The 22265-nt window shown below is 37.0% G+C and overlaps 1 protein-coding gene across 3 annotated transcripts in view; it reads left to right on the top strand.

Annotated features, from left to right (window-relative positions):
• The window catches only part of UBE2E2 (ubiquitin conjugating enzyme E2 E2), a 380761-nt gene that overhangs the window by 197609 nt on the left and 160887 nt on the right, over positions 1-22265 (top strand). Inside the window, exon 1 of one of the 3 annotated variants that reach the window (XM_032330687.1) lies at positions 12680-12809. The exons of the other annotated variants lie outside the window; for them this stretch is intronic. Within the exon in view, the coding sequence (XP_032186578.1) occupies positions 12763-12809 (47 nt within the window). The 5' untranslated portion in view covers positions 12680-12762. Of the gene's footprint in view, positions 1-12679; positions 12810-22265 lie in introns of those variants that run through there. 3 annotated transcript variants of the gene reach the window in all.

Here is a 22265-nt window from a genome sequence, read left to right as displayed (position 1 = left end):
CAGACTGGCCTGAAAAAGAAGACCACTATGCAAGTGGGCATCAAATTTCATACCATCCTCCATTACCCCTCCTTTTCTTAACTCCAAGAGCCCTTAACCAAAACTAACTTGTCACATTTTTCTGTTTTTCTTTTGGAAAGAAGTTAGTGAGATCTGGACAACCTGTTGTAAAGGAAACAGCCCTAGTTGTGGCAGCTATGTGTCTGTTTCCTGATTCTGTGACTATAGCTAGGATCCCAATAACCACAGATGTAAAATTATGTCTTGACTTATCAAAAAGAAAAGAGAAAGGACCCAAATAAATAAAATCATGAATGAAAGAGGAGAGATCACAACTAACACCAAAGAAATACAAACTATCATAAGAACATACTATGAGCAACTCTATGCCAACAAATTTGACAATCTGGAAGAAGTGGATGCATTCCTAGAAACATAAACTACCACAACTGAACCAGGAAGAAATAGAAAGCCTGAACAGACCCATAACCAGTAAGGAGATTGAAACAGTCATCAAAAATCTCCAAACAAAAGCCCAGGGCCAGACGGCTTCCCAGAGGAGTTCTACCAAACATTTAAAGAAGAACTAACTCCTATTCTCCTGAAACTGTTCCAAAAAATAGAAATGGAAAGAAAACTTCCAAACTCATTTTATGAGGCCAGCATCACCTTGATCCCAAAACCAGACAAGGATCCCATCAAAAAAGAGAGCTATAGACCAATATCCTTGATGAACACAGATGCGAAAATTCTCACCAAAATACTAGCCAATAGGATTGAACAGTACATTAAAAGGATTATTCACTACGACCAAGTGGGATTTATTCCAGTGCTGCAAGGTTGGTTCAACATCCGCAAATCAATCAATGTGATACAACACATCAATAAAAGAAAGAACAAGAACCATATGATACTCTCAATAGATATTGAAAAAGCATTTGACAAAGTACAGCATCCCTTCCTGATCAAAACTCTTCAAAGTGTAGGGATAGAGGGCACATACCTCAATATTATCAAAGCCATCTATGAAAAACTCACTGCAAATATCATTCTCAATGGAGAAAAACTGAAAGCTTTTCCGCTAAGGTCAGGAACACGGCAGGGATGTCCATTATCACCACTGCTATTCAACATAGTACTAGAAGTCCTAGCCTCATCAATCAGACAACAAAAGGACAATTTTGTTGTCCTTTGATTTGTCCAACAATCAGACAATTAAAGGCATCCAAATCGGCAAAGAAGAAGTCAAACTATCACTCTTCACAGATGATATGATACTATATGTGGAAAACCCAAAAGGCTCCACTCCAAAACTGCTAGAACTTGTACAGGAATTCAGTAAAGTGTCAGGACATAAAATCAATGCACAGAAATCAGTTGTATTTCTCTACACCAACAACAAGACAGAAGAAAGAGAAATTAAGGAGTCAATCCCATTTACAATTGCACCCAAAACTATAAGATACCTAGGAATAAACCTAACCAAAGAGGCTAAGAATCTTTACTCAGAAAACTATAAAGTAGTCATGAAAGAAATTGAGGAAGACACAAAGAAATGGAAAAATGTTCCATGCTCATGGATTGGAAGAACAAATATTGTGAAAATGTCTATGCTACCTAAAGCAATATACCTATTTAATACAATCCATATCAAAATCCCATCCATTTTTTCAAAGAAATGGGACAAATAATCCTAAAATTTATATGGAACCAGAAAAGACCTCGAATAGCCAAAGGAATATTGAAAAAGAAAGCCAAGTTGGTGGCCTCACAATTCCGGACTTCAAGCTCTATTACAAAGCTGTCATCATCAAGACAGCATGGTACTGACACAAAAACAGACACATAGATCAATGGAACAGAATAGAGAGCCCAGAAATAGACCCTCAACTCTATGGTCAACTAATCTTCGACAAAGCAGGAAAGAATGTCCAATGGAAAAAGGAAATCCTCTTCAATAAAAGGTGTTGGGAAAATTGGACAGCCAATTGGATAGCCAAATGCAGAAAAATGAAATTGGACCATTTCCTTATACCACACACGAAAATAGACTCAACATGGATGAAGGACCTCAATGTGAGAAAGGAATCCATCAAAATCCTTGAGGACAACACAGGCAGCAACCTCTTCGACCTCAGCCGAAGCAACGTCTTCCTAGGAACATCACCAAAGGCAAGGGAAGCAAGGGCAAAAATGAACTATTGGGATTTCATCAAGATCAAAAGCTTTTGCACAGCAAAGGAAACAGTTAACAAAACCAAAAGACAACTGACAGAATGGGAGAAGATATTTGCAAACGACATATCAGATAAAGGGCTGGTGCCCAAAATCTATAAAGAACTTAGCAGACTCAACACCCAAAGAACAAATAATCCAATCAAGAAATGGGCAGAAGACGTGAACAGACATTTCTGCAAAGAAGACATCCAGATGACCAACAGACACATGAGAAAGTGCTCCACATCAGTCAGCATCAGGGAAATACAAATCAAAACCACAAGGAGCTATCACCTCACACCAGTCAGAATGGCTAAAATTAACAAGTCAGGAAATGACAGATGCTGGCAAGGATGCGGAGAAAGGGGAACCCTCCTACACTGTTGGTGGGAATGCAAGCTGGTGCATTTGCTCTGGAAAACAGCATGGAGGTTCCTCAAAATGTTGAAAATAAAACTACCCTATGACCCAGCAATTGCACTACTGGGTATTTACCCTAAAGATACAAACGTAGTGATCCGAAGGAGCACGTGCACCCGAATGTTTATAGCAGCAATGTCTACAATAGCCAAACTATGGAAAGAACTTAGAGGTCCATCAACAGTTGAATGGATCAAGAAGATGTGGTATATATACACAATGGAATATTATGCAGCCATCAAAAGAAATGAAATCTTGCCATTTGTGACGATGTGGATGGAACTAGAGGGTAACATACTTAGTTAAATAATTCAGTCGGAGAAAGACAACTATCCTATGATCTCCCTGATATGAGGAAGTGGAGATGCAACATGGGGGGTTTAAGGGGGTCGGAGAAGAATAAATGAAACAAGATGGGATTGGGACGGAGACAAACCATAAGTGACTCTTAATCTCACAAAGCAAACAGGGCTGCTGAGGGGAGGGGTTTTGGGAGGGGGGGTGGGGTTATGGACATTGGGGAGGGTATGTACTATGGTGAGTGCTGTGAAGTGTGTAAACCTGGCGATTCACAGACCTGTACCCCTGGGGATAAAAATACATTATATGTTTATTTAAAAATAAATAAATTAATTAATTTTAAAAAATAAAAATAAAAGGCACAGTTAACATAAAAAAATTATGTCTTGACATCTTTTTTTTTTTTTTTAAGATTTTTTTATTTGTCAGAGAGAGAGAGAGAGAGACAGTGAGCACTGGCAGACGGAGGCGGAGGGAGAAGCAGGCTCCCTGCCAAGCAAGGAGCCCGATGCGGGACTCGATCCCACGATGCTGGGATCATGACCTGAGCCGAAGGCAGCCGCCCAACCAACTGAGCCACCCAGGCGTCCCTGTCTTGACATCTTGATGTCTTGATTAGCTGGAGAGTTCTTTTTGAAAAATCTAAACTTTTAATTGTGAAATTGTCCAAACATACACAAATGTAGAGAGTTAAACCCCCACACACCTAATAGTTTTTACTGCTACTACCATTTGCCATATCATTTCATCTGTCTTCTGCACTCCTCTTTCTACCTTTTGTGCAGTTTTGTGGGTGTGTGTGTATGTGTGTGTGTGTGTAGAGTATTTTAAAGAAAATCCCAGTCTTTGTGCCTTTTCCTTTCTAAAATGCTCACATCTCACATATAACCTAAAAATTTCAAGTTTTTGACCTATTCTGCCTTTCGCCTCACTTAAAAATAATTACCAAGACCAGAGAAACACTTAAAATCCTGTTTTCCAAAGGTTTCTGATTCTCTAGTAGTCATATTCCAGCATTTCTTAATTTGAAGTTTATAGAACCCCTGGTGGGTATGGGAAACCTTTTGATGTTAATGCAGATATTTGCATGTATGTGTATTCGCGCTTTAAAAAAAAAAAAAAAAAGATTTTAGGGGTGCCTGGGTGGCTTAGTTGTTAAGCATCTGCTTTTGGCTCTGGTCATGATCCCAGGGTCCTGGGATCTCACATCGGGCTCCCTGCTCGGTGGGAATTCTGCTTCTCCCTCTCCCACTCCCCCTGCTTGTGTTCGCTCTCCCACTGTCTCTCTCTCTGTCAAATAAATAAATAAAATCTTTTAAAAAATTAAAAAATTTGGGGGCTCCTGGGTGGCTCAGTGAATTAAGCCTCTACCTTCGGCTCATGTCATGATCTCAGGATCCTGGAATTGAGCCTGGCATCAGGCTCTCTGCTCAGCAGGGAGCCTGCTTCCCCCCCTGCAGCTTGCTGCTCTGCCTACTTGTGATCTCTCTCTCTGTGTCAAATAAATAAATAAAATCTTTTTAAAAATTTTAACAAAAAATTTTTAAGAGATTTTAGTTCTTCATTGGAGAGAGAGAGCGAGCGGTGGAGGGGGGAGAAGCAGGGGGAGGAGAAGATGGAGGGAAAGACTCTCCATCAGATTCCTGCTGAGTGAGGAGCCCAACCCAGGTCTTGATGCCAGGACCCTGAGATCATGGCCTGAGCTGAAATTAAGATTTGGAAGCTTAACGAGCAGCACACCCAGGCGCCCCCATGCTTTTTTTGATGAGAGGGTTGAGTGATACCATTTCTTTAAGTTTTTAAAAGAGTCCCTGTCTCAGAGATTCTGAGCCTGGGTAAGAAGTGTGTATATAGGGTTTTTACCCGATTCTGGCGCATGCAAAAATTGAAGTACTATACATAGAAGGTTATATAATCTCAATAAAGAATCTATAAAAATACATTAATACATCATGATAGTGTCTTTGTAGCATAACAATGAGTTAAGTTCTGCTTATAATTCTGTATTTAGTGAAGCAAGGCCGTTTAGAAACAAACTATAAATGATGTAGACACATTTTTGGAAAAGGATTATTTAAAGCTAGATATGATAGGGGCACCTCAGTGGCTTTTTTGGTTAAGTGTCTGCCTTCAGCTCACATCATGATCCCAGGGTCCTGGAATCCATCCTGCTCAGCAGAAAGCCTGCTTCTCCCTCTCCCCTACTTGTACTCTCTCTTATTCTCTCTCTCTCTCTCTCTCTCTCAAATTACTAAGTAAAATATTTTTAATAATAAAATCTTTAAAAAGGGAAAAGGATTATTTAAAGCTAGATATGATAGGGGTGCCTGGGTGGTGCTGTTGGTCGAGCATCTGACTCTTGATCTCAGAGTCCTGAGATCAAGCTCTCTGTTTGGCTCAGCACTAGAGTGCAGAGTCTGCTTTAGTTTCTCTTCTCTCCCCCGCACCCCGTGCACGTGCTCTCTCTCTCTATTTGAAATGAATAAATAAATCTTAAAAAAAAACCTACAGCTAGATATGGTAAATATTTGTGGCCTCAAGATCAATTTATCAGTCTCTTACCCTGTCTGTAAAGAAATAAAGCTTTCTCTTTTTTGTGCTAATAAAGTGTTTAAAACTGGATATAATTTATCTGGAAAATCATTAAAGCTGGATCATACTGGACATCTAATCTTTAAATTAAAACACATGCTGCTACTTTGCTCCTGCCGCAGTTTTTCCCCACCGAGTTAGATGTAAGTTTAAAACTGGTAAGTGTGCCAACCCTGGGTAAGGCTTTAGATCTGTTGAAGTGTATGACTCTGTTGGCTGGCTCTTCTAGGTCATAAATCTTTATAGTAAGTCATGCAGGCCCGGAATTAGAAATGAACTTTTTTCAATTTAACACCGGAGTTGGAAATTGGGAGCAGAGTTTTGATGACAATGAAAAGCTGCTCAGTGGAGCAGCACCCAGCTGCGCCTTGTGGCCTGTATCTAAGAGTCACAGTTCACAAAAACTACCAGTTTTGCCAGTACTATAATTTGATTTTCTTTTCCATCAGGAGTATACGTGTTACTTAAAGTATGCTTGTCAGTTTCTGTTCTTTTGCTTTACCTGGATGCAGTATCAAACATGAGTAATCCATAAGGTTGTATTAGCCCTTGATGAATTTCCCTTGGGGATTATAAATAATGTTGCCAGAAATCAGCAGTGATTTTGTGTGACTCAGAGAACAGGCCCTTGTGTCTGGAGTAATGCTTCGTTTGTACTCTTGTAGGAAGTTATTAGATCTGAGTAGCCACAGTACCCAAAGCAGATTAATGATATTAACCATAATGATGAGTGTGGTTCCATCATACTTCATAATTAAAGAGGATAATTCTGATGGTACATTTGTTGGGCTACACTTCTAGCCATTGGCTTTATTTTCTCAAGAGTAGTGGAAAGTGGTTGGTGCTATGCTCTTGTTTCTCTTTCAGCCATGTGAGAATTAGTATAGGTAGATGATTGTGAAAGGATCAGGGTAATATGTGTCTAGGGTTGGATGTGTCATCTTTAAACATCCAACACAACATCAGTGAACCAGAAAAAGCAGCACAGAAAAGAGAGTTCCACAGATGGCTATTAGAAAATAGGTACTGGGTTGCAGAATGAGAGATTTCTATGGCTGTGATAGAATGTAAAACCAAAATCCGTGTGGTTTACAAAACAATCAAGTGCCAATAGAATATAGATAGGACACAAGTGCTCTTGGGTAGAATTTTCTAGAAGTAGTCTTGGGCTATTCCCTGATTAACCTGCCGTTATGTGGGTAGAAGGTGAAAAGACAACATGTACTTAATACTTCTAGTGAAATCTATTCCTCACATACCTTTTCACTAACTATATAAGGCAACTGAGAAAATGGATCCTGGAAAACTATTTATTTTGCAGTCTTGCTACTATAGCTAATGTGTGTTCCTCTTTAAAAGTCTGTATTAATTTACTAGGACTGCTATAAATTACCACAAGTTTGGTGGCTTAAAACAAAAGAAATTTATTCTCTCATGGCTCCAGAGACCAGTCTGAAATCAAGTGCCAGCAGGGTTGTGCTTCTTCTCAAGGCTCTAGGGAAGAATCCTTTCTTGCCTCTTCCTATCTTCTGGAAGCTCCCAGCAATCCTAGGAGTTCCTTGGTTTGTAGTTACATTCCTATAGTCTCTGCTTCTATTGTCACATAATAGCCTTCTTCCCTGTGTGTGCATGTTTCTCTGTGTCTCTGTATCCCAATCTCTCCTTTCTTTTGTAAAGGGTTTACTCTAATATTACAGTATCTTAACTTAAGTACATCTCCAGAGACCCTATTTTAAAACCAGATCACATTCACAAATTTGAGGTTTAGAACTTGAACATATCTTTTTGAAGGAGATAGTATAACCCAGTACAGAGGTCATAGTCGGGGGTAAGCAGTAGTTTTCAGTGTAGATTCAGAGTTATGGTTTTATTTCTTCTTTGTTTTATTATAAAATTGGTAATTGCAGAATTTAAAAGTGGATATCAATTCTCTAACACTTAAGGGAAGTTGTATAAAGGGAGATAATTCCAAGTTGTGTAGAATGTTTTGTTAAAATATTTTTGGTGTTTCTCTCTGCAGAATATAAACAGTTTAACCTTTATGATATGGTTTCTTTTTTATTTTTAAAAATTGAAGTATAATTAACATACAATATTAGTTTCAAGTATACAACATATTGATTTGATAATTCTATTATTTATTGATCACCATGTGTAATCACCATGTGTCATCATAAGTTATTACAGTATTCTTTTTTTTTAAAAGATTTTTTTTTTAATTTATTTGACAGATACAGATCACAAGTAGGCAGAGAGGCAGGTAGAGAGAGAGAGAGAGAGGAGGAAGCAGGCTCCCTGCTGAGCAAAAGAGCCCGATGTGGGTCTCGATCCCAGGATTCTGGGATCATGATCTGAGCCGAAGGCCGAGGCTTTAACCCTCTGAGCCACCCAGGTGCCCCAGTATTCTTGACTATATTCTCTATGATGTACTTTTCATCTCCATAACTAATTTATTTCATAACTGGTAGTTTGTATCTTTTAATCCCCTTTTTCTATTTTGGCCCCCCTTCACACACACACACACACACACACGCATGCACGCACGCACACACACACCCCTTTCCCCGGCAACCACCAATTTGTTCTCTGTACTGATGAGTCTGTTTTGGTTTTTTAATTTGGTTGGTGGTTTGTTTTTTAAAGTCCACACATAAGTGAAATCATATGGTATTTGTCTTTCTCTGCCTGACTTTTTCCACTTAGCATAATAATACCCTCTAGATCCATCCATGTGCTTGCAGATTGCAAGATCTCATTCTTTTTTATGGCTAAGTAATATTCGTGTGTGTGTGTGTGTGTGTGTGTGTGTGTGTGATCTTTATTCATTCATCTATTGATGGACACTTAGATTTCTTCTGTATTTTGGCTAGTGTAGATAATGCTGCAGGAAACATAGGATGCATATATCTTTTCAAATTAGTGTTTTCATTTTGAGAGGGGGGTAAATAGTCAGCAGTGGAATTACAGGATCATATGGTATTTCTGTTTTTTATTTTTTGAGGAATCTCTATACTGTTTTCCACAGTGGTTGCACCAATTTACCTTCCCACCAACAGGGCACAAGTGTTTCCCCTTTTCTTTTCTTTTCTTCTTTTCTTTTCTTTTCTTCTTTTCTTTTCCTTTCCCTCCCTCCCTCCCTCCCTTCCTTCCTTCCTTCCTTTCTTTCTCCTTTTTTAAAAGATTTTATTTATTAGAGAGAGGAAGAAAGAGGGATTGAAAGCACAAGCAGGGGAACAGCAGGCAGAGGGAGAAGTAGGAGCCAAACACAGGACTTCACCCCAGGACTCTAGGATCATGACCTGAGCCAAAGGCAACACTTAACCAACTGAGCCACCCAGGTGTCCCTCCTTTTTTGTACATAGCAATACTTTCTTGATTTTTTTCCTTTCCTTTTCATTTTTTTTCATTGCTCACATATTTGATACATATATCTGCAAATACTTGTCAAGAGAGTAAATATAGGGTGGAAGATAACTGGCTGTAAGCCTTATTGGTTATCATACTCATAAAGCTAATGAGGCATGTATGTTATGAATGTTCTGATAAACCTTGTAGTTTATTATGAGGACTAGGGCTGAAGAATACTATTAATTACATAGTACTTCAGTTTTTATTTTTACTAATTTTACTCTGCAAAGTAAGTTAGAATATGTATTATCTGCTCTTACATGATGAAAAAACTGAAGTATTATAGAGAAAATATGAATCCTATCCAGTGTACCAAGTGGAAATATGTGTAGATAACCTAAAAGCAGAAAATATCAAATGTTCCCTATTCTGGAGGCATTTATAGCTAGTGTGGGTTATAGTCATGTAACAAGCAATTATGTCTAATGTAATGTTGTAGATGTCTATATATTTGGTAGCAAATAAGTGGGTTTTAATTTAAAAAAAAAAGAATGAAAAATTTTGAAGAAAAACAGAATGAACAAAAACCATCCCTTTTTTTGTCTTTTCCCTCTTTTCCCCTGGAACTGGTATACAGTTTCTAAATTTAAAAAAGGGTAAATTAGGGGCGCCTGGGTGGCTCAGTGGGTTAAGCTGCTGCCTTCGGCTCAGGTCATGATCTCAGGGTCCTGGGATCGAGTCCCACATCGGGCTCTCTGCTCAGCGGGGAGCCTGCTTCCTCCTCTCTCTCTCTCTCTCTCTCTGCCTGCCTCTCTGCCTACTTGTGATCTCTGTCTGTCAAATAAAATAAATAAAATCTTTAAAAAAAAAAAGATAAATTAAAGAGAGGTGATCACTGCAGAATAATGTGCTCTGAAGGATCAGGTACACATACTTCACATCACAAACAAAAATACGGTAAAGGAGAAGCAATGTCCGTCAAAGTCTAGGGAAATCCAAGAATCAGGTAGCAAACTGATTTGAGTTAAGACCTTGGGAGGAGCTTTCTCTGTTTCTAAACTAAACACGGCAGTCAAGGGCAACAAAGTCCAGAAGCAGTTAGGCTCATGAGGAAGAATTGCCTGGTGCTGGGAGGATTGAATCCTGTGGGGGTCCAGAGGCCTCTGTTCCAGATGTCCCCCAATCTACTAGTCTTTGTTCCAGGTTCCTCAACCTTGCAGAGCAAGGCAAACGTTTTCTTTTACTGTTGGCCATTTGGCTCTTGCCTAGTGATGAGGAAAGTGAAGGTCCACTCAGAGATTTCAGGATCATTCTGGGCCTCACCAGCATGTCTATTGGTTGTCAAGTGTCTCTCAAGAAGAGCTGGAAGGAAAAGGAGATTGAGGTCACATTTATTATTTGCTAAATTAAACTTACTAATTATTCAATATTGCAAGCTAGAAGTATTCTGGTTATTTCTTTAATACTATCTCAAGAGTATGATATAAATGTCCTAGCTATTTACTTAATAGCTGTAACATATTAGGCAAGTTACTTAATTTCTTTTTAGTTCATTTCCTTCAACTAGAAGACCAAGATTGACAGTGTGAAGATGAAGTACTTAGTGCAATGCATGCTACCTTCTAAAGAATCAGTGAATGTTTCATCTGTTTATGAAAATACCTAATACATCTTTGTTAAAGATGCATTATTAAAATTAATAATACTAATTGGAATAAAAGTGAAATCACAATTGCTTGTCTGCGGTGTGTACATATGTGTAGAAAGGAGTAAAGTTAATTATCTAAGTGGTCATAAATTAGGTGCTATAATAATTAAATTTGTTGCATAAACAGCACATTTAGATGACAGTATGGATCCCATATGTAGCCATCATGTGTTCAAAGGAGTGGCAAGCCCCCTAGAGATAAGGCAGAATTAATTATCAATTATTATGATCACATATTTAATTAAACAGAACAACTTCTAATGCATGTAAATGTTGGTCTTAGTTGATTAAATGCATTATAATTTTTTATAATTTAAATTTTCACTATTGTAAAATTTATTTGCTGTGTTTTTAAGGGAGAAATTATTATTCATGTTAAAAACCCTTTTGCCTATAAAGGAGCTTATTGTACACTAGATCATTTTGGAAGCATGTGGATTACATTTAGTAGTAGTGGCAGCCCAAATCTCAGTAAGTTTCAGAGAGACAACAGAGGTGATCTTGGCTGCTGTTTCTTATTAGACATTTTTTAAAAACTTAAACTCTAACCACTCTTTGTGAAGTTAGAAGCAGTGTATTAGTAGCATGCCTACTGGTTCTTAGAACAGTAAGTTCAAACAAGAAGATTGCAATGTCAGTTCCTCAAGATCTTTGGAAACTGTAACTCAGTAAGTTGAATTTTGACACTTGACTTTTGCGACCATAGTTAAGAGTTCAGAGACAACTCTTCTTTCCTCCTCCTCTCATTTGTGTAGAATTACACATGATACTTTAATGCAGTGGTTCGTAAGGTCTCAGGACCCAACATCACATCATCTGAGAACTTCTTAGAAATACGGATCCTCTGATCCTACTCCATACTTACAGAAGCAGAAACTCTGGGCTGGGATCTCAGAAACCTGTGTTTTAACAAGCCTTCCAGGTAATTCTGATGCAGATAAAGTTTGAATATCATTACTTTTTATCAGGTTGGCTCTTAGCCAATTTGATGGAAATTTTAAGGAAAAACTGATATAGAGAAGCTATTATATTATAAAGGAACCAAGATGCTTTTTGAAAAGTTAATTTAAACTTCAGCATATCATGTGGTTAACATTAATCAGGTAAACTTTTTCTTCAGCTTTGTAACAGAAACAGATGATAAATGTTTCAAGCCGTTAATATGAAATTTATGTTATATTCATTTCTATAGTAGTATAGCTAATATCGCTTTGGCCTTATTTTTTCCTAATGATATTTTAACTATAAACTTCCAGGAAAGAGAATGAAAGTATCAAACTTCAAAGTATGGTTATAGGCATTAAGATCAGTCCAGCCTATTAATCGTTCAGTACTTCATTCTGCCTTGCCTCCTGAAGACTCAATCAGTCTAAACTACTTTATTTCCCTCAACTTCTAATGCTCCTTCTTCACCTTTTGGTGCAAAAAAGTCCATTACCTCTGCCTAGAAATACTCTTCCCCCAACGTTCCCCCTTGGCCTGCTCAGTCTTTAGGTTTTAAGCCTAGATATTTCTTGAAGTAGACTTCTCTTACCTTCTTCATATTCCACAAATTCTGTGCATACAACTAGAGTAATTGCTTGTGAATTGCTCTGTATCCCCTAGCGTACACTGCTCTGTAAATTCAGATTTTCTCCAACTACTGGGACAGTGCCTGGTACACATCAGCATTCAATACATACCTGATGCATCGAACAAATAGTCATTCGGTTAAATAACTAGCAACTAAGCATTCAGGAAAGCAGTATGGATATTTGAGTGTTGGTATATATAACCTGTTATTACCATGTATTTCATGTATCTTGATTTTTTTACCTTCTTTTTTATGTTTGAAAGTAAAATCCTTTGTAACTCATTATCCCTCTTCCTCAAGAACTCCTCTAACATGTGCCTCATTCCATTCATCCATGTTTTGAAAGAGAATAAACAGGACCCAGAATGGTGCTTTATCCCAGTGTACAGTCAGCATGTGAAATTCCATTTTAATGACATTGTCACAGTATGAAAGAACCTTTTAAATCTGAGACTTGCTATTATGAATTTTGTAATGAACCTTGGAGAAAACCATACTGGTCTATTCCTTTTGGTTTTCAGGGGAGATCCCACTGGCTGGAGACACTCATTCTACCTGACCCCATTTCCAGTGAGTGAAAATATCTTCCTGTCTATATAAGCCAATGTACACTTGCAAGTGCCTCACACAGTGCCTGGTATACTACAAATGGTAAATAAATGTGAATTGCTTGCCTTCCCTTTTTTGAACTTTCACAAACATAGCATACCATTTCCATGAGGTAGAGGCCATGGGTATGTTGGAAAGTGTGGGGGAGGGAGGGAATGAGTATATTAACTGTTGAGGAAGGTGCTCAAGTACAACCTTATCCTCAACTTCTAAATTATTAGTTAGATGTTGCTATGTATTTTCCAAATTAAATTTCATGATGTGTATTTCTTTTTACCGTGGTTGGCAAAAGAAAGTTAAGGGTTTGATGAATATTAATAGCTCAAGAAATAATGCATTAGTCATTTTTTAAAAAAAACTACATCTAAGTATACTTCAGATCCCTGAAGGTATCTGTTTCTATAAATTATAATTATTTCATATACATAAGATATATAAAAATATATATAAATGCATACAGTATTATATAAAAATATATACATATATACATAAAAATATGTTTTTAAAATAGACCCATAGGAATTTGGTATTTAATCCTAGAAGGAAAATAATTAGCCTCTGCTGTTGTTATACCACAAATTTTGTTTTATTTATATTTAAACCTGAAATATTTTTTAATTAACCAAACCAAACAAAACAGCAGAACCCAAATACCTGTATTTGGCAGTCAGGTTGACAAGGATAAAAACAATAAAACCCAGTTTGTCAAGGATGTGGGTATATAGGCAGCATTGTACACTGTTGGTAAAACCATGGATTGGAGAATTTTTTTTCTAACTGGCAGTTAAGCAGTATGTATCTTGTGACTCTGAAATTACAAAAATTACGTAATTGTCCATGCCTAGTCATGTAGCATTTTGTGTAGTAGTAGGAGAGCTTAGTGAGGTAAGTTATCTACATCTGTTCAGCAGAATGAATAGGCGCCATTAAAATGTTGATATATAGATCGATAGATTGATATATAGATCGATAGATCGATCTATATATCAACATTTTAATGGCGCCTATTCATTCTGTAGATCTATCTATATATATATATATAAACACATGGAAAGATTTCCCTAATGTTAAGCGCAGGGAGAGAAGTGGTTACATAGCTATTCCTGGCTTAAATTAAAAAAAAATTCAGGGGCGCCTGGGTGGCTCAGGCAGTTAAGCGTCTGCTTTTGGCTTGGGTCATGATCCTGGGCTCCTTGGATCAAGTCCCACATTGGGCTCCCTGCTCAGCGGGGAGCCTGCCTCTCCCTCTCCCATTCCCCCTGCTTGTGTCTTCTCTCTCTCTTTCTGTCAAGTAAATAAATAAAATCTTTTTTAAATATTTAAAAAAAGAAAAAATTCATAAGGTAATATACAGAAATAACAGTAATTATTTCTGGTCAGCTTTCCTCCCCCTCTTCTTATCTGTATTTCTTAAAGTTTCCTTTATGGACATTTATTCTTATCGTTGTTGTTGTTGTTCTGGTTCTTGTCATTACACTTCTGTCCCAAGCAAAGGAAACCATGTAAAAATAGCACCAGGTTCTGTCCTATTCTAGTAGGCGAGAATTGAATTTAAGAAAGGTTTTTCCATGGGAAATTTCTTTTAGTGATTTCTACAGAAGAATATTTCAAGGGTACCTGATTCAGCCATCCTGCTAACTTAAACTTTATAGTTTTCGAATATAATCCCTAATTTTTTAGAGGGTAAAAGAATTTGTTTTAAGTCAAGGCTGCCCTTATGAATACATGAAATAGGAAGCCACTCACTAGGTCCGATTTCAGGGAACCTGAGAGTCTCCCTGCCTTCCGTATCTTCTCATTCCCTCAACATCCATGCATTTGGACTTGAGCTGGAGGCATTACAAGTATTTTCCTTGAGTTAAGCATTTTCTTCTTGTGGTCTTTTCTGAAAGGTTAATGAGGGGGGCAATATGTCAGGTCACTGACTTCATTGTTTTTGGTTTTGTTTTTGGTGGATGGGGCCATCAGCTCAGTCGACTCTGGGAGATATGGGGGGGTTATCTACTTCTCCATTTTAATTTACCCCATGTTAGTGGAAAGCCATACACCAAATAATTAGTTAAAACAAATTCATAATTGTGATAGCAGATTTCCAAATGATTGATAGGGGAGGAGTGCCAGGTATAGGTTTCATTTATAGACATAAATCAGTTATTTCTATTGCCAACTGATTTAGATAGGCTTAAGGAGTGTTGAAAACCAAATACCTGACATGACACCAGTAACCTGCTTCAGAATCTCAAACCTTTCTTTCTTCTGGCTTTTTATATGTTTTGACAAAAAAAACATTGTGTAATTCTGTTGATGTCTGGTCACCTGCAGATTTAGAGTAATACTTTCAAATCTTTTTCTCCTTGATCTTTCTGTGTATTTGAACAATGGAGGACTCATTCTTTTTAAAAAATTTTCTCTTTCCTTGGCTTCCATGATGCAGTTCTTTCTTTGTCCGTCTTACCCAGCCGCTTCCTTTTTAACTCTTGATTTGGTTACTCTTCAATACCTTAACTGCATATTTACCACAGTTGAGCCACTGGCCTTTTGCTTTTCTTGCATATGTTCTTCTCTTTGATGTTGGATGGGCTTTTTTGTTTTGTTTTTTTTTGTTTTTTTTTTGTTTTTTACAAGTTATACAATTACACCTTCTCTAATTTTCACTCAAATCTTTATCTTTGTGTATGTCCACCCCAAGTCTCTCATCGGAATTTACTGCTTGGGAATATATCACATCTTTATTAAGTCAGACACAAAGTCCTATGAATTCTTTTTTCAAAGTTTACATCCAGTCATCCTTTTTTTCCCATCCTCATTGGCACCAGCCTCCTTCAGACACCTAGTACTTCTCATTTAGGTGATTGCTAACAGCTTTTAATTGATGCTGCCAGCTAATCTTTTTAGAAGGTTGCCACTAAGTCAGCCTTACTGAAACACCTAATTTTTTTCTAGTCATGTCCAGTCTTATCTTCTTTACAAAACCAACTTTTTTACCAGCTCCTCCTCACTGGTTATCTCCTTCTTAACACCACTTTCTTAGAAATGATGATATAATATATTTTGTAGTTTTTATTTTTTTAATAAAGATTTTTATTTATTTTAGAGAGAAAGAGACAGAGAAAGAGGCAGCGCAAGTTGGGGGGGGGGGGGGGAGGACAATCAGACTCTGCACTGAGCCTGGAGCCCAAAGTGGAGCTTGATCCCAGGACACTGAGATCATGACCTAAGTGGAAATCAGGAGTAGGCCACTTAACTAACTGAGCCACCCAAGTGCCCCTATTTCATAGTTTTTAGTACTTAATCATACCACACCTTATACTGAACTATTTTATTAGGGATATGCTTGTATCACCACTTAAATTTCCAGAACCTGTTTAACTGAATTTTTCCCTTGCAAGTAGTTTTGTGGAGTAGTATAAAATTGTTTCGAATGTGTGTGTTTTCCACAGACTTCTAACTTAATGTCTTTCAAACTTGACTAACTCATTAACTTCTAATTACCAGTCCCAAACTCAGAAAATCTAATTTAGTATGAGTCTGAAAAACATACTTTAAGCAATACCATGGAGATGTTCTTTTCATAGTATCCATTACTTCCCTCTAACATCTGTATGTGGTACAACTAGAAAATATTTTAATAGCATTGTTATTACATATGGCTCTGTGTATTACCAGTTTTTAATACTACACACACATAAGCAGTAGCAACAATATTCAAACCTCGCCTCAGAAAGCTAGGACAACCCTGGATGCTTTAGGAATGCCACAGTGAATGAACTGTTTGCTGCCAAGCAGATTTAAGCTGCTAGGAACTCAGTCCTGACATTTAGTCTTTTAAAATAAAGACTTTGATATCCCCTCCAAAAACGTTTCAATACAGCAGAGTAATAAAAAAAAAAAAAGGTAATGAGAAGAATACATTCTGTTTAATTACATGAGAAGGTGAAACAGATTTTTAAAGTAATATCTCATTTTAATAATCCACATTTTAATGTTATAAAGAATGCATCTGTTTCATGTTATAAAACAAGTATTAAACTGTGAATTGACAGACTGGTAGCTATTTAGGACTCAAATATATTATATTTGCTGTTGAGATTAGTTTGGGGTTTTTTTTCCCCCCTTGTTAGAATTAAGCTTTCCCTGACTCTTTAATATATGCTGTTTTCTTCCATTCTTTTTTTCCTATTCTCTAAGCCTAATTTTAGTTTGCTGCAGCATCTGACCTTGTAGTTTAAAAAACAAAATTTGTATAAAGTTGTATTAGAATATAATAAGATCATTCAATGAAGAGAAATTGAGATAATAATTATTTCAGGACCTAAAAATTATTTGCTAAATATTTCTTTCTACAATTTAAAATATGTTTCAAAGAAATTGTTTGATGAAACAATACTGATTTGTGTATTATGTGAGAATTATATTGATAACAAGTAAAATAGACCTTTATGTTGCAGATTTAACCAAGCTAGTTAGGTTATTCATATTTTTTCGGGTTTTTTGGTCATAACCTTTCTTTGGGTAAACTGAAATCTCAGATCAAATTTTGCCCCCTCTACAAATCTTTATTAGTGTAAGCAGGCACAAAAATAGTCAAAGAACCCTATTTATCGGCTAGTAAATTTCCCACTTTGTTCTTTTAAATGTACTCGGGCAAGCAGTAAAGCAAGAAAATAGTAGTTTGTTGGCAGGATCAGCTCACTTTTTAGTCTGATTAGGCATCAGTGTAAGTGGGGTAGGCTGTTTGGTGCAGGAAGAAGAGCTGAATACTTTAATGACCCTGGATCCAACTCAAAAGGTATAGGCTGCTGGACTTGGAGAATCCTACTCTGTTCACGTAAAAGTGGAAGAGCTTTTTTGCTATTTCTGATATTTTGAGCTCCGTTTCCCCAATAAAATTTATTGCTAACATCTTTTGTGCTTAAGATGAACCCTCCATTGGAGATGCAGGTAAAGATAATGGATGCAGGTGAAGAGATTGTATCCATCTCCCTTTGGAGTTAAAATCTTGAATAAAATCTTTACTAAGCTAACCAACAACTGTCTGAGAGGTGATTCCTGATTAGGTCCTTCAAATGTCAGCTTGCATATAGAGATACATCGTATGGTCTGTATCAACATCTTTTTCAGAGTTTCAAATCTGATCAGTTAGTGGTTTGTGAAAAATCAGTGGGACCAATGTCTTCAGCTTATCATGGTTTAGGATGGGATGGGATAGGAGTACACCGCATGTAATAAGTATTGTTTTGTGAACCTTTACGTTCAATTATATATGTATATATCACTAAATAATGATATGAAATATATATCTTACTGTGAGTCATTGACAAAAAATAATTGAAATCGGTTAGTATTTTAAAGTAATTACAGATGAGATACACTTTTAAATTTAGTCAATTCTAGATTTATACTGGAATAGAATTTACTGTCTTCTTGAGGATCGTTTAGTAAATAAAAATCTAAACTTTTCCCATATTTCTAAAATTATATTACTCTTAAACAGAATTACTAGCTAAGATAGTAACTGATTCAGAAAAAGTAACTGGAAGATAGTAACTGAAAAATATTGTTTGTTGAAAAGCAGATCTTAAGATAAGCATTCTGTCAAAACATACTATTTTCTGAAGGTCTTAAAAATCACCGTTATGTTAGATCTTTCATCTTAGCATATAGATAGACTCCTTGAATTACCAGAACAACAGTGGAAGGAGAAAATGTGATGTGATGATTACAGCAGTAATGCACTTTAAGTGCCAGATTTAGCAGTATTTAAGTCATGCTGTTACTTTGCAAATGATACTTTAATATGGTTAAAATTCCCTTGGCAGTAGGGAAGTTAAATTAAAGACCTTGACACCTGTTCTAGACTTCTGATTTTCTTTTACAAATGTTACTTTTCAAATGTGCTAGTCATAACCCTTGAGCTTCACTGTCTCTGGCTATGCAGATGCTTCAAATGTAGAGAAGAGTTACCACTCCTTCACCCTCAGAATGTGCTCTTTTTGTTGTTCTATCTGTCAAGTGATAGTTTCTCAACATGTGATACACTTTCTTTAACCATGTCTCCCTTGGGTCCAACGTGGCAAAGGCCTAGCCTGAAAACCACTTGGACTCGAAATTGTTTGGGGAAGTACTTCATCAGAATCACCTGGAAAGTTGTGGGTGTTGCTTGAGAATTTTTATTTTGTTTTGTAGTGAGTGAATTTGCAGCAGTTATTCCCGCTTTGCTTGCTGTGCATCGTTTTGAGAAAGAAACCTGGCTAGATAGACTCTGAGCTATGTGGTAGCAGAGTCACACTCTTTGCCTTAACATTGTGCCGGATATGGCCTTTGTGCCTGGTATGGCATCTGATGCCGTATTAGGCACTGAATAAATATTTGTTAAGTGAATAAATGGATCGTTGATTTCTATGACATTTTCTTCTTTCAAGGCACCTACTTGCTCAGCTGATTTGAATTGCATGATACAAAATGCAGTGGGGAGACCTTCTCCTCTCCCTCCTCCGTGCTCAGAGCTGCAGAATCCTGAGATCGTCTGTCTCATGCCTCAAATAAGAGATTTCAAAACCACCAGCATCAGACTTGCGTGGATGCTGACAAAAAAACCTACCTACTGGTAGACTACGCTAAGTCTTGGCATGCAAACACAAAGACAAATGAACAAAATACTTTCTAGGTGTTTAGAAGGAGGCAGATGCTTAAAAGAGGGAGTACTTGGTGAAACATTAGAACAAGTGGCCCTCACTTTCTGTAGAACTTAACGAGTGTTTCTTTAGCCTGAATTATCGTTATTTATATTATTTTCAATAGTCTGCTAAATATAAGTTCATTGAGGGCATGAATCTATGTTCATATTTTTTATCATCCTTTAGTTTGATACTTACTTATTAATGAAGTACAGTTACATAACGGGAATGCTAGTGACATTCTAAGTAAAATTTTTCCTTTGATTGTGAAAGAAAATCAGTCTTCTTACAGAGAACTTGGACATAAAAAAGTGCAAAAAGATGATGAAAACCATCTGTCATCTCATCATCCAGAGAGGATCGATATCAACATGTTGATGTCTTTCCAGGTTTCTATGCTGTGTGTGTGTATGTATCATTTTCATAGAAATTGGATAAATTAATTTTGTATTTTGTTTTCTCACCAAGCATTTCCCTATACCATTAAAGAATCCTCAAATATATACTTTTTAATGACTTCATATTAATTTACTGTATGAATGTATTATAATTTATGTAACCATCTTTTTATTTTTAGATACTTAAATTCTGTGATTTAGGAAAATAATTTTAATTGGCAGTCCTGTAGTTATATCATGTTCTTACGGTATATATATAATTTAAAATCCAAATGAGGCTCCTTTATGACTGTTGGATATGAAATGTAAAGTAATTGGAAGTACTAAAGAATAATGCAGGAGATAGGAACTTCTGAAGATTAACAATGACGCATAATCTGTCAGTGACTTTTCTTTTCATCTATAGTGTAGGGACAAATGAAGTTCATAGTTGTAACTTCCAAGACATGCATTTACAATATTCTTCACCATCTACACCAGAACTACTTGTAAAGAGGCAAGAATATTCACTAAGTGTTGAATCATGATATATCTGTTGATATGTATATTTAAAGTTTAGTGAAAACCTGCTTCTTCTATGAAGTCTTCTCCATAAACTCTTCTCTCCAGGAGAAGAGTAGACTTTGCATGAATATTTTTCTGCCTTTCTGATTAGGCCTACAAAATCCCAGACTAGGGGTTACCTAGTCAGGTACAGAGTAAACCTGAGGAAAATAGTAACTCTCTTTTGACGTATGAAAAGAAGGTCATGTGGGTCATGTTGAAGAGATAGCATCCTTATTGCTTTTACTTTCAAATGAGGAAGGGCAAAAGTTATATAGGAAGCAAGATTTGAGTTTTAGTATTAAGGATAAATTTTGAGGGGAAAGATTTATTTATGTGTGAGAGAGAAAGAAAAGTGGGGAGGGGAAGCAGGAGAGAGGGAGTCTTAGGCAGACTCTGGGCTCTTGAGATCACAACCTGAGCTAAAACCAAGAGTGAGAAACTTAACCTACTGGACCACCTAGGCATCCCAAGCACCTTTAACTTTTCTAAAAGTTAAAACTCTTCTAAAGGGGCATGATCTATCTTATTTGCATGAGCTAGAAGTGTTTAAACACCTCATAAGGATTGTTATATAGGTGTTTCTTTGTTACCTTAGAGGTCAGCTCATCTGTAATTATAGATTCTCAGATCATTTAAACAAATGCAACAAAAATATTTTTTAGTACATGATTGTGGTAGACACAGACTCCAATAAGCATTACCTAAGCATTACCTGGCTTAGGAGATGGCCTTACACTGATCCAAAAGATTATCTTAACAGGAATAAATGGAAGACACCAAGTTTGGCTTTTCCAAGTAGCGGCACAGTTACTGAATGAGAGAAATTGAGGTATCATGATAGCAGGAGGTTTGTTGATCAGTAAGTCAGAACATTAATGGTGGTGCCAAAAGTAACCAGTTAGATGTTACATGATATTGAATGAGTAAATGAATATTTTTTAAATTATACATATATTCCAAATCAAGGGAGTTGAGAAGTTGGTATTTGATAATTGATCAGATCACACTAGAATAGTAGGTTCCTTAAGAAATTTTATTTTAAGATTTTATTTATTTATTTGAGAAAGCACATGAGTGAGAGAGCGCACAAGCTGGGCTAGGGGCAGAGGGAGAAGGAGCAGACTCCTGCTGAGCATGGAGCCCTATGTGGAACTCAGTCCCTGGAATGTGGGATCAAGACCTAAGCTGAAGGCAGATGCTTAACTAACTGAGCCACCCAGGTGTCCCAGAAATTTTTTTAAAGAGATAATTTTCATAGCTATTTAAGAGGAACACCAACAAAAGATTGGGATGGTGGGTAAAATAAATGGCCATTTTATTTATTTATTTTTTAAGATTTTATTTTTTTATGTCTAAGAGTCAGAGAGAGCACACATACAAGTAGGGAGAGTGGCAGACAGAGCAGGCAAAGGGAGAAGCAGTCACGTCTCCCCTCCACTGCCCCTCCGAACAAGGAGAGCCAGGTATAGGACTTGATCCTAGGATACTGGGATCATGACCTGAGCTTAACTGACTGAGCCACCCAGGCATCCCAACGTGACCATTTTAGATAGAAATGATAGATAGATTCTTTCTGAGAGATGACACTTGAATGGTGGGGAGACATTGGAGTCAAATACCCCATCTCTTGCCACTGCTCAGCTGCAGTTCAGTGTCACCAATCTAGTGTTGCCAGATCTACCATTTTTTAAGAGAAGCCAAGAATCCATGCATCTTTATAAAATTTGTTAAATACTGAGTAGGTAAACAAGCATGTCTGAAGATGAGGTGTTTTTCAGTTATTACCTTGTGACCCCTGCAAAGGGATCTGCCGGGACCTCAGCCATATGTAGGAATAAAGAAAAAGTAAGTCTTTGAGGCAACCAGGATTGTTTGAC

The sequence above is a fragment of the Mustela erminea genome, chromosome 1 (assembly GCF_009829155.1).
Source record: "Mustela erminea isolate mMusErm1 chromosome 1, mMusErm1.Pri, whole genome shotgun sequence".
In the NCBI taxonomy this organism is placed as follows: Eukaryota; Metazoa; Chordata; class Mammalia; order Carnivora; family Mustelidae; genus Mustela; species Mustela erminea.
Note: the sequence above shows the minus strand (reverse complement) of the source record. Positions and strands in the feature narration are given on the sequence as shown.